General features: G+C 39.3%; 1 protein-coding gene across 5 annotated transcripts; it reads left to right on the top strand.

The window, feature by feature from the left end:
* Positions 1 to 232: 232 nt before the first annotated feature.
* IFT52 (intraflagellar transport 52) lies at positions 233 to 11,856 on the top strand. 5 transcript variants are annotated; one of them, XM_075166331.1, is made up of 13 exons: positions 233 to 540; positions 1,451 to 1,538; positions 1,803 to 1,932; positions 2,786 to 2,861; positions 2,949 to 3,020; positions 3,885 to 4,011; positions 6,216 to 6,302; positions 6,991 to 7,059; positions 7,796 to 7,950; positions 8,973 to 9,060; positions 10,141 to 10,249; positions 10,806 to 10,951; positions 11,541 to 11,856. In XM_075166331.1, the coding sequence occupies exons 1-13, from the start codon at positions 422 to 424 to the stop codon at positions 11,586 to 11,588; spliced, it is 1,314 nt and encodes a 437-aa protein (XP_075022432.1). In that variant the 5' UTR covers positions 233 to 421; the 3' UTR covers positions 11,589 to 11,856. The 5 variants fall into 5 exon arrangements, with proteins under 5 accessions (XP_075022432.1, XP_075022433.1, XP_075022436.1 ...); XM_075166332.1 differs by lacking the exon at positions 2,949 to 3,020; XM_075166334.1 differs by lacking the exons at positions 233 to 540; positions 1,451 to 1,538; positions 1,803 to 1,932; positions 2,786 to 2,861; positions 2,949 to 3,020 and adding an exon at positions 3,506 to 3,551.
* The last annotated feature ends 720 nt before the right edge of the window (positions 11,857 to 12,576 follow it).

Here is a 12,576-nt window from a genome sequence, read left to right as displayed (position 1 = left end):
TTGCTCGGAGCCCGGGCTACGCTGTCCGCAGCTGGAGGCCGTACTTCCCGCCGCGGGGCCCGGGCGGAGCGAGGGCCAGCAGGGCGGTGCGCGGAACCCCGTTCCCCCCCGCCCGCCGCAGTGGTAGCGTCCCGCTCCCCCTCCCTCCCGGGGAATGGAGCAAGCCACCGCCGCGACCTCCGCACTCGGGGCGTCGGCCCCCGCGCATGCGCCTCCCCGGCCGGCGCGTTGCTAGGCGGAGCGCGCCGTGGTAACGGCCGCCGTCCCCGCTCTCCCCGGCCGCCAAGGCGGGCAGGGCCCCCTCGCCCTGCCCCGGGCCCGCTGCGGGGGTCCCGCCGGGGAGCAGGAGCGTTGGAGGTTCGCTTCGCGTCCCGAGAGCTGGCGTCCTTCGGCGTCCCCCGCGGTAGCCCCGGGTAACCCTATGGAGAGGGGCCTGCGGAATGCCATAGTCTTCAATGCGTCCAAAGGGGAGAGTTTCACTCTGGCCAGCAGCTACAAATCCTTGCGCAAAAGGCTTCGCGGTAACTGGAAGGTTCAGAGGTGAGGGGCGGCTTTCTGAGTAACTCCTGGCAGCTTTTCCTGGAGCGCAGGCTGGGAGAGAAGCCGCGTTTCGGTGGTCTGAGGGCCCTTCACAGGCAGGACCGAAGGCACGCTCGGGTTTCTCGCGGCTGGTGAAGTTTTCTCTGAGCCTGCCCAGGCTGTGTGGAGCCAGCTCATCTCCCGGAGAGATGGGCCGCGCCGGGGTGAAGAGGCCTGGGTGCCTCACCCTCAGCGCCCTGCACGCTGGTGGGTGCGGGTTGGGGCACCTGCGGTCCGCAGAGAGGTGCTGAAATCTGTGTGTGGTCTGGATCAGATACCAGAGTAGTCACTGGGAACGTGACTACGTGACGTATCGGAAGCTAAAATGTCTTTTTCTTGTTGATTGCACTCTGTGGCCTTAGCTGTAATTTCACAGTTGGATGCTGTGCATAGTTGTCTTTGGAGCTGTCAGCTATGTTATCTGTGGAAGAGAGAGAGCGTAAGTTATAAGGATGAAACTCCTGATACAGGTTTTTGAGTCTATCTTGATTTAGAGTTTGGGAGAAAAAGAAATTAGCCCTTGTACATATGATATTGCCTATCTGTCCACTACAAAACATATCCAGAGCAAAAAGAAAAAAAATAATAAGAGGAAGCTCATCAGGTGCAAAATTTCATAGCAGCTATGACGGTTTGTACCAGTTCTGGATCTGCCACAGGACCTTGTTAGAGGGGCTTTACTATTTAATGGGTTGAGATTTGTGAGGATTATTTTCACTTGAATTGTCAACTTTAAACCCAGGTAAAAGGATGTGAAGTGACGGAAGTGATTGACTTTGTGTTTATTTGCTAGTTCTATTTTTAAAAAAAAAGTAAGTTGTGGTTCAGGACTATATCTAAGAATATCATGTCTCTATTAATCTATTCATAGCTTAAAAGATGAGATCACATCTGAGAAACTGCTTGGGGTAAAATTGTGGATTACAGCAGGGCCAAGAGAAAAGTTCACTGCTGCTGAGGTAAGAAGTCAGTAATTGTTTGTAAATTAGTTATGTTTCAAGATTTGTTTAATGCAAAATAGAAAAGAAGAATTCAAAAGAATTTGTGATAGTACTGCTTTACATAAATTTACGCAAATCGAAATTTGAATGCTTTTCTGATAGGATCAAAATCATTGCAAGTAGTCAGAATCATTTACTTTCTCTCATCTCAGTATAACTTCCTGCAGTCTTGTGTGTAGCTTCTTTCACATGTATTTTTTCTGGGCCTTTGCTGTCTTCTAGTTTTCGGTTCTGAAGAAATTCCTGGAGGATGGGGGAGCCATCCTGGTGATGCTAAGAGAAGGCGGAGAGTCCCGATATGGCACAAATATTAACTTTTTGTTAGAAGAATATGGGATCGTTTTCAATAATGGTAATGGGGCTCACTGATACCTTTTATTCTTCCGTTTTCAGCAAAATCTAAAGAGCAGGTTCAGTCTTTGTTGGTACAAGCCAAGCAGATCCCTCTCACAAAGTAGCTTTTGGTCTAAGAGATGTTTTTTCTTGAAATCTACATGTACATGGCAGTGTAATACTGGAGCACACCAAGGGCTTTCCATGGACATGGTACCTTCATAACAACTTGGCCATCTCCATTCCTTTGCTGTAGTTGTCAATTTTAATGGTATTTACTCACAAAAATGAATTCTAGTTTAATTTCAAACATTTTTTCCCACATATTTCAATGGATTGAATCACTTCATACTCACCCCGAATAAACAGTGGCACTTTTCTTTAGCAGACCAATAAAATGCCATTCGTTAGGTTTTGTACTGCCAACATGAAAAAACCCCAACTGTGTCTCAGTGTACATAAAATATTTTTAGAGTTTTTGGTGGCATTTCTAGACTGTGCCTTTTTTTTCATCAACAGTATTAGATTCATCATGCTTTTGGAAGATGTATTAAAAAAGAATTTGAACTTGTAAAACTTGGTACGTATTCTTTTAACTTGGATCATCCTTTTGCCTTTTCTGCTTTGCAGAAGACATGGACATGTGCTTATTTTTACCTGAACTTGCAAATATATGCCTGTTCTAAATCTGTATGTCCAAAAGCAAGCAGTAGAGAAGACCGATCTGAATTCTTTTGGGAGCCATGTGCCAGCTTTGTGGTGTTAGAAGCAAACACCCAGGGAATCCAAGAGCTAAACTCATTTTTCGTTACTATACCTAGCATACTGATCAGCTAAGATGTAAATTTCTTTATTTTTTTTCTTTCTTCAAGATGCTGTAGTACGAAATGTATATTACAAGTACCACCACCCAAAAGAAGCACTAATCTCTGATGGAGTTCTGAATAGGTAAATATTTGGGGTATATAAATCTTTACCGTAAACTCTTATAATCCGTATTGTTTTCAGTAAGTTTTGCTTTTCAACATCTTGTAGGGGAATCAATGAAGCTGCAAGAAAAACGGTTCTTGAGACAACAGATGAAGATGGAAGTGGACATGACTCACAGTAAGTGAGGAAACTGATGTGAAAAGATTTAGAATAACTCGGAATTAGCAGGTTTGTAATCTAGCAGGAGTATGTTGCGCTTGTGTTGAGGTTTTCTAACGTATTTCTTATATCAGCTTCTTGCTCCTGAAGGTTATGTCTGGAAAGGAGAATCTGTTCAGTAGTGCTTGATAACCAATGAAGGAGCAGGAGTGATAGGTTTTGAAGGGAATTACTCTCCTGACCAGATCTTTTTTGTCCCTTGTCTGTGGATTTGAATTTGATTAAACAATGTAAATATGAATAACCTCTAGATAGTGAGTGGTCTGGCTGCAGGCATGAGCAACCCTACATCTTTTTAAAGAGTCTTAATCCAGGGTAAGATAGACATTTAATGCAGTTTTTAGCTCTCCATCTCTCTGTGCTGCAGAGGAGTGAAAAGGCATTGAGAAGAACACAGCTTTTCCGTAAATAACTATAAATGTTTGTATTCTTCCTTGCAGCTAGTTTTTAGACTAATAAATGACCATGTGGTTGATTACAAGGAAAAATGTAAGTGTAAAAACATTTAAGGTGGTTTTGTTCTAGAATATATATTAGTCTGTGAGTTAAATACCCCTACCCTTCTCTCAGATACAGGAGTGTGCAAACAGACATCAAGAGCGTTCTTTGTTATTTAAAGACAAACTGTCAACATGAAAAAACCTGTAGAAAGAGACTAAAACGTCGTTATAATGATCTGAATGTCTGAAAGCATGCCTCTTAGCATTCTACCACCAGTGCGCAATTACAGTTTGCAGTGTAGGCAGACAGACAGAGTTTTGTAAATATGTCCAGCCTACCTGATACTTGCAGATACTTATAGACCTTCTGTATTTCCTGCAGAGCGCTCACTTTCGTGTATCCATTTGGTGCCACGCTGAATGTGATGAAACCAGCAGTGGCTATTCTATCAACAGGATCTGTCTGCTTCCCACTCAACAGGCCTGTTCTTGCTTTCTATCAGCATGAGGTATGATTCTGCATATAACAAACCATGCATTCTCCCCCTACCCCACTCAGAAATTGTGAGTGTATTTTCTGGGAGTACTTACAAACCCACTTCTATTTTTGATGCACCTGCAAACTCCAGATGAGCTAGCGACTCCTACCTCCTTTTATGGAAAACTTCTCTGCATGGGGTTCAGAGAATTAATTTGATGGTCAGCAAAGATTATATATTTGTTTGGTTGACAGATGGATATTTTTAGTTCTTCTTTAAAGTTTCATTGTTTGTTTTTTTTCCCACTGTTTTAGTGAACATTTAGTAAGTAAGATTATCCCTAGCTTCATAAATATGCCATATTGAGTTAAGGAAGAGGACTGTCACCTTGGAACCAGCAGATTTTTATGTTATCTTACCCGTCCAGCCCTGTTAATTTACAAAAAAAAAATTGAGAAATCTAGTAGTAGTTAATGGGTACAAAGAAAGAATTAATATTGTTAGTGAACATAAACACATTAACACATTTTTTACTACGTAGAAGAGTTTCTAACACAATGGTGGGTTTTTGATATCTTCGCTAGGAAGGTGATTTTTTTCCTGAGGATGCCAAACTTCATCCCCACACATTGCGGCTGAAATAAACCCCGTAAATCAAAGACAATACAGCAGCATGAAGTGAACTTACAAGTACACTTACTGCTCGCATTTTATCTGCAGCTGTCAGAGTAAGATATAATAAAATCCCTCCACCCACACAATATTTGCACATAGATCCAGTGGACCCATAGGCTTATGCCTAATTTTGCACCCATGATAATACTGAAATTATTTGCATTAATGATAAGAGTTGTCTTTTTGTGACATAAGTCATCTAAGTTATGTAAAGCCTTAACTCTACTGGGATTATAGCCTTGCTGGCTGGTGTTCTTGTTTCAAGACTGTGCCTGTTTATGTGGGGTCTCATGTGCTTCACCTAAGTGTGGAGAGGAGTGTTTTCTTCTGAGAATTATAACAACTGAATTATGCTGCAAGTGAAATCCATACAACTTGCTTGCACGTCCATGCAGTGTTTTGCATGGGTTGATCAGTGAAGTGTAATAGGTTTGTGCAGTGGAAGCCATTACACATCATACTGATAGTTCTTCCCTTGATATAATACTATGACATGAATGTCAAATAGATGGCATCATTTTCCTATCTAGCTCAAGGAAGTTATAGAGACAAGGGTGGAAGATGGAGGTAGAGGCAGAGGTTGTCTCTCGAGCAGAGAAACTTGGCAGAAGGGAAACAAGATGTCTTGGAGTGAAAAAAGAGATATGCTAAAGAATAGTGACAGAAAGTGAAGGAATGGAAAATAAGAGCAGAGGATGCTACCTAGTTATGCTATTGTGGGTAAAGCATGTAGAATTCAGGTTAAAACCATGCAAAACATGGAGTATGAAACTTCAGAAATTTGTTAAACAAACTGGAGCTTTGTTTGATGTATCTTCAAATTCATTACAGCAGTCTTCATGGTTATATTATGCTATGAGTGTCACAGTTGGTACAGGGAGCATTACAGTGTTTTTTGTTCTGTTGAAAACTTACTATTTCTTATATATGTCCTTGTGGAAGGATTAAGGGGTAATCTGGGTAGAGAAGAATTCCAAAGATGTTTCATGAATGCATTTTCATGCATGTTTAATTTAGCTAAATTAAAATATAATGACCTGCATATTTTGCATTTTATCTTACAAATATTAAAATTACCAAACTCTTCGCTCATTACCTGACATGAATATGTGCTATATTGACATGCATGCATGTCACTGGCCTCTAGGTTTACATTCTGAACACTGAAGAATCAGTTGCCAAAAGTTAATAATGCGTTCATTTAACTTAATTCTTTTTTACTTGATTGAAAAAAAAGTGTTCTTTTTCGGCAAAAATAGCCTAAGTGCAGCTATTGTTGATGATATTCTCTGTATTTTTTTTGATTGCCAGCCAATTGTCTGTCTACTCTTATGAAATGTAAATCAGGATTTTTAATAAATCTATGAACCTTAAGAGCATACACTGTTATAATAATGCTGTGCTCTTGTGAGCTTGCCCAGTTTGAAACTGCTTTTTCCGTTCCTTATTCCAAAATTTCCTATTTCTTTAAATCACTTTGTAATGAGACAGCATTAACAATTGCCTCTAAAACTGCAATTCGGAAGGATGTTTTGCTATATTGTATTCTGTGTTGTTAGAATCAAGGTGGAAAGATGGCAGCATTGGGATCTTCCCACATGTTCAGTGATCAATATTTAGATAAAGAAGAAAATGGTAAGATCATGGTAAGTTTGTTGTTTTTTTTTTTTAAAAAAAAACACTTTAGTGGATCTTCACTGCACTTACAAAGCAATCCAAGCTCACTAGCTTCATCTTAGAGCAAGACAGCTGTGAAATGGATTCAGTATGGAGATTCTAACCCAACACTAACATCTGAGGAATTTGTTAGAGCACAGGTAACAGGAAGGAGTTTTTAAAGTTATAGTTTATTATTTATGTTATAGGACTCTGAAAAGCTTTTCCTACTTTTGCTCACTACTTTATTGTTACTAATATTTAAATATTCAGTAGAGGTTTTTTTTGTTTACTGTTTCTTCTTAGCTTCTTTAGCTCTTGATTATGGCTACTGATTAATATAAACAGTTGCATATATAGCTCCCGATACCCAGAGATTGTAATGCACTTTCCAAAGCGAGGTATGTAACGTTGTTATGTGTAAGAAGGGCAGTTTCCTGCTGAGGTATTTCTGAAAGTATGCACCTCATACAAAGTATGCTCATTGCCATGACCCATTGCTTCCATATGTAAATACAAACAAAGTTTGTATTTTCTCTCTAGATATTTTTTGATTTATTACCCATATTTTTCTTCTTTTTCATGGTATGTTATTTAATAGATTTAATATGAATGTTTAAGTATAACGTAAGATTACTTGGACCCTCCAGAAATTAATTAAGTTTTGCCCTTCTCCAGGATGTGCTTTTCCAGTGGCTCACAACATCAGATATCCATTTAAACCAGATGGATATGGAGGACCCTGAGGTAAGAGGAAGTAAATAATAGTGTGATCCAGCAGCACCAGCTTTGGCAAACCATGTATTTAGCACAAAATGGTTAACAGCTAGATGGATGCTGTTGTTGTTGCAGACCCTTTATTCAGGGTCTGAGATTGAGTGGACGGATTAGGCATAAAAAATAATGGTATTGTATCTCTGTCAGACTTAGATTGCTATTCGTTATCAGATTTCATCTGTGAAAGTCTCTTTCCGATTTGCCCATGTTTATGAGATCATTTGCTGCTCCAGCGTAATAAGTTTGCTCGTCACTCTGAGCGCTCAGACAAGAGGAATGTGCATGAAGTGAAGCAGATATTCTGTATACGAATAGGGATTGACCTGTGTATCAATTTTAGTTGCTTTTTTCACTGAGGTATGCAAACGCTATTTTTACTTGGAAATACCATACGTGATAAAATTGTATAATCTGTGTGCATAGAAAGAACAACAGTCTTCCACAGCTGACTAGTAAGCTGCCTCTTTTAATTTTAAAGAATTAACAGAAATTCAGATAGAACATCCATGTGGCAAATAGTTTTACAGCTAAGAGAATAGAGTTTGCACAGTCTAGTAAGCTGCACTGCAAATGGTCATACCTGGTAAAGAGTGAAATAATTATTTATAGATTAGATTTTAGGTGAGATACAAACGAGAAAGAGACCAATGGGTTGGTCTTTTTAAATCATAGATGTGTGTATCTGTGTGTGTGTGTGTGTGTTCAGATTTCAGACTACACCATGCTCCCAGATACAGCTGCGCTGTCTGAGCAACTGCGAGTCTGTCTGCAAGAAGGAGATGAGAACCCAAGGGACTTCACAAAGCTGTTTGATACATCCCTCTATCAGCTGGATACAACTGCCCTCCCTTCAGTTATCAAGTCAGCAGCTGTGATTTTTTTTTTTTTTCCATTGTGTATTCTGCATTTTCTGTTTGTGCTTAACTGTGTCTGCTTAAGAGCAGGAGGGACTGAGCTGTAGGCAGCATTCTGAATATGGATACACCAGAAGATTGATTTGTAGTGTGACAGTGATATTTTCTCTTGCTTCTTGTCTTAGCTGTAGTTTCTGACATTGTTTTTTCCTTTTTTCTGACTAGTGCTGATTTAGTGAACAGATATTTTTAGTAGAACTATCTACAGTGATGTTGGGTACTTTCTGGAGTGATAACTGGTTGTTTTTCCACTTTTGAATTTCTTGGCATTTACTGAAGCTGCATTTCATTCATCTTTGCATTTCCCAATAATTGTGTCTTGAGATTTATCTGCTGCCCAGTTTCACCGGTTTTGTATTGCTAGCAGCTTTTGTCCCTTAACTCATCTGTTATCCAGACCATGTATGAACACGTTGAATAGTTGCAGGCTTAACACAGATTCCATGAAACTCCACTCTGTAGTGTACACTCTTTCTTCTTACTCTGTATTTCTTGTATTTTCGCTTGATGTGAATTCATAGTGGGATCTCCCTTCTCATCCCATAACAAATAACTTTCTAAAATAGCTTTTGGTTATGGATTTCCTGAAAAACCTTTTTGAAATCCCAAGTCTGCTTTTTTTGAACTGGATCACTTTTTCCTCATGCACGTTCATCCCTTTAAAGGTTGCTTAAAGAATTGAGGTGTGACTTCCTTCTTTTTTATCATCTTATATATGCAGCTATCATTATCTTCTTCTCTGTCATAATTTTAACTAATTTGTTTGCTGTAGAAGTCAATTATTACTGATATGTAGTTCTCTGGGGTCCTCCTAAAATTAGACACCCCATTTTTTTAATGCTCTGGCTGCGCATAATGTTGACCCTGGTGTCTTCATAAAAATTCATCTCTATAACCTCTATTACATGCAAGTGGAAATGACTGTTGTATCATTTCTTCTCTCATACTTTGTCTTTTTCTGTGCTGCAGAGCTTATGAACAGCTGAATGTGAAGCATGAACCCCTCCAACTCATTCAGCCTCAATTTGAGACTCCACTACCTGTCCTCCAGCCAGCTGTGAGTGATCTCCTTCCTGTTACAGCATGTGGAGAATCCTTCTGTTTCATGTAAAACCTCTGTGTGTCATTTCCATAGTTCTTTCAAAACAAAAAGTTAAATGCTGTTGTAATAATTAATCACTTGGGAGTTGAATACATTGCAGGGACTATCTTTTAGGAAAGAGCACTTTATGCTTCTAATTTTTATCAACAGAGCTTGAAAATGTAGCATCTGGTACCATAGCAGAATGCCTTGTGTATATAAGCCTTCAGCCAAGTAGCTGCTCCCAGTCCTGTGAGCTGCTGGCGTTCAGCCTTTGCTGTGAAAACAGAATGTGGTGTTTCAGAAAGCAGTGGTGGTGTAAGTAATATACTGACTGCTGCTGGGGAGGAACCAGTCTGTCCCACTCTTCCATCTCCCATAGCCTTTCGGGAAGTAGAAAGTTTTACAGCAAGGGCTGGCCAGACTTTTACCAGCAGAGATTTGGGCTGGCAGCAACAACACGAGCTACGGCGCTGACAAACTTATTTTGAAAAGCAGGTATCTTTGAGTACCTTTGAGTTTTGCCATCATGGCTCCATCCTTTACCTTGGCCACTGAGGAAACATTACTGGGATCCTTATAGCTGCAGGGGTGCAACTGAAAGTAGTCTCATGCGCTGCTCTTTAAAAACACAAGTCCAACTTGTGGCGTAAGTGGTGACTACATGAAAAAGAAAATACTCTTACCAGAATTAGCGTGAATATGTTTCCAAGGTGAGCTGTTATGGCGAGCTTAGTACCTTGGCTATCTTGGCTATCACCTGATCTTGTGGAGCAAAACTAAAACCAAACTGCAAATGCAGCATGTCTAGTTGTGATGCGAGGTGATAATTCTGGCATACTTGTGACTAAGCTCTTTTGGAATATTCAGTTATTTTTACAAAATATAAATGGAATTTTTAAAAAGATGTACCTTTGTACTGTGGCTTTTGGAGTTGCTTTTGACTTTATAAAAGTTTTCTTCAAGTCAAATCTATATCCAAAAGTATTGTCTTAGAGATCTGTAAAGTATAAGAAAAATATTTGGCAATAAACCATGCTAATTCTTCTCTTCAAGGTTTTTCCACCTGCTTTCAGAGAATTGCCTCCTCCCCCTCTGGAGCTGTTTGACTTGGATGAAACTTTTTCCTCTGAGAAAGCTCGTCTTGCAGAGATTACAAACAAATGTAAGCAGAGCAGATTGATTGTTTACACATTTATATATAAAGTCCAAGATTTTTTGGGAAAATTGTTGTTATATTTTATTATAAAACATGGGCCTTGTTTATGAAAATCCACTGCTCTCATCCTGAGCCAAGAAATTGGAAGGCCTTGGAAATTGATAACGTGACTTTATGTACCATGACATTTTATTTTGTTTGTTACATGACATTTTATTATGTTTCTGCCTGCTCTTTCCTATATCATGCATAAATCACTTTGCACACTCTTGCTGATTTATTTCACATCTTTTTATGCTTTGAAGTTACAATGTTAAGGTTATTGTAAACACACCTTAAATCTAAAAAAGATAAGAAGGTACTAGCTGCAAGAATACATCATGGCTAGTCCACTGAACTTAGTTATTGGGAAGAAAGTTAACTCTGTCCCAGCTGGAACCAGGACAATAGGACTTAGCCTCCCAGAATGCCAACAACAAATGAGATTTGTACTACATTTTTGCCCAGCTGATATGGATGTGTGTGATATTCAACTGCCTTCTTCCTTGGGATGCCTGTTTAGGTACTGATGATGACCTGGAGTTTTACGTACGAAAATGTGGCGATATCCTAGCAGTAACAAGTAAACTCCCAAAGGAGAAGCAAGATGCCAAACATATCCTGGAGCACATCTTCTTCCAAGTGGTTGAGTTTAAGAAACTGAATCAGGTATTTTTAATAACAGCATTACATGTGAATAGTTGGCAGTGTCAGCACTGAGGCTGATATATCTTCGTAGCAGCTACACGTGTCACAGGCAAGAGGTGCAGTGGTGTGTTAAGATATTTGTTGTATAATAAATGAGACCAGTGAAGTGTGATCCAGAATACTTATGACTGTTAATCTGTATAGAACGTGTAGTGCTCAATTTATTAAGTCTCTCGTTTATTTTAATTGGGGGATTAATACATGCAAGTGTAGTTTTGGTAATTCCAGCTAAATACGGTTCATTAACGGTGCATTGTGTAACAGCAGTGCGCCCTCATGAATGTTCACGGTGCTTGCTAATGCTACACTGTAGATGTGAAACTAGCATTGTTACTCACAAGCAGTACTGTGTTGAAATAATTCTTTATAGTAAATTTGATGCTTCAAAGTCTGTTTGGAACATATTGGCAGATAAGCTGTTCCTGCTAACAAGTATTCCCTGTTTCTCAAATAGTCTAGTTAAGACAAAAATCTGACATTTCTACCCTATTGTTGAAATTCTTTTTTTTTTCTTTTTTTTTTCCTCCTTTCTCCTTTTCCCTTACCTAAGGAACACGATACTGACACAAGTGAAGCTGGATTCCAGAATGGTAACTGAGAGCTGGCTTTCCCCAGTTTGAGATCGACCTTTTAGTAAAAGCATACTTTTCCATTTTTTTCAACCTCTGTGTTCAGTATATTGATTGGGACAGTCTCAGTAGTTCACTGAATGTTTGGATCATTTATGTGTAGTAGTTTGGATAATTAATGCCTTTTGAGGAGGTGCTTGTATTTTGCAAGCACTTTCCAAGTAATTTCATATTTTTCTACTTCTTTATTGAAACTGTAATTTTGTAATATATGAAAAAATTCTTATACTAAGAAAATGTGGTTTTGGTCCTTCTTTCTGGCTCCAGGATTTACTTTCTTGTAGTAAGGCTTACTGTGGGTTCTTCTGGTGTACACGAAGTCCTTAATTACACTGTGGGAAAGATTGTTATTTTGGTTTGTGAACTGTGGAAAAGAAAATACAGCCATAAATACAGGAGCTGCTGAAAATATGCTTGACTGTCACCCCGAGGCAGTCTCCTTTTGTCTCTTTGCCAAAGTGAACCAAGCAGGGGTGGGTTTGTTACTGTAGAAGGAAAACATTTCTTCCAAGGGAGGGGAAGAGTCGAAATTAAGCAATAATGACGTTGTTGCAGTTCGCTGCCTCATACAAGATTGGGAATACATCATTTTGAAAAGGAAGGACAGCATTTGGATGAAAAAGACTTTAAGATTTAATGGATAATTATTAAGAAAATGCGATACTGTGCAGAAACTCAGGAATATATTTACTTACAGTTATTTGATATGTAGCCTATTCCCAGAGATAGTGAGCTAGGTAATGCACAAGAATGGAAATTCAAGTGAAATTCATTGACCATGAAATGTTGAAGCTCAATGCACAGCAAAAATAGAGCCAAGGATATGAGTGGTGAGAAGAAAAGATTTGTCAACATCATTAACTCTGCGTGTCTGTGTTGCAAGGATTTTTTTTTCATATCAACACTGAGATTGCACTTTGACATCCAAAAAATTTTGTATTTAATCGGACACCCAAA

Source organism: Calonectris borealis, chromosome 17 (genome assembly GCF_964195595.1).
Source record: "Calonectris borealis chromosome 17, bCalBor7.hap1.2, whole genome shotgun sequence".
Taxonomy (NCBI): domain Eukaryota; kingdom Metazoa; phylum Chordata; class Aves; order Procellariiformes; family Procellariidae; genus Calonectris; species Calonectris borealis.
Note: the sequence above shows the minus strand (reverse complement) of the source record. Positions and strands in the feature narration are given on the sequence as shown.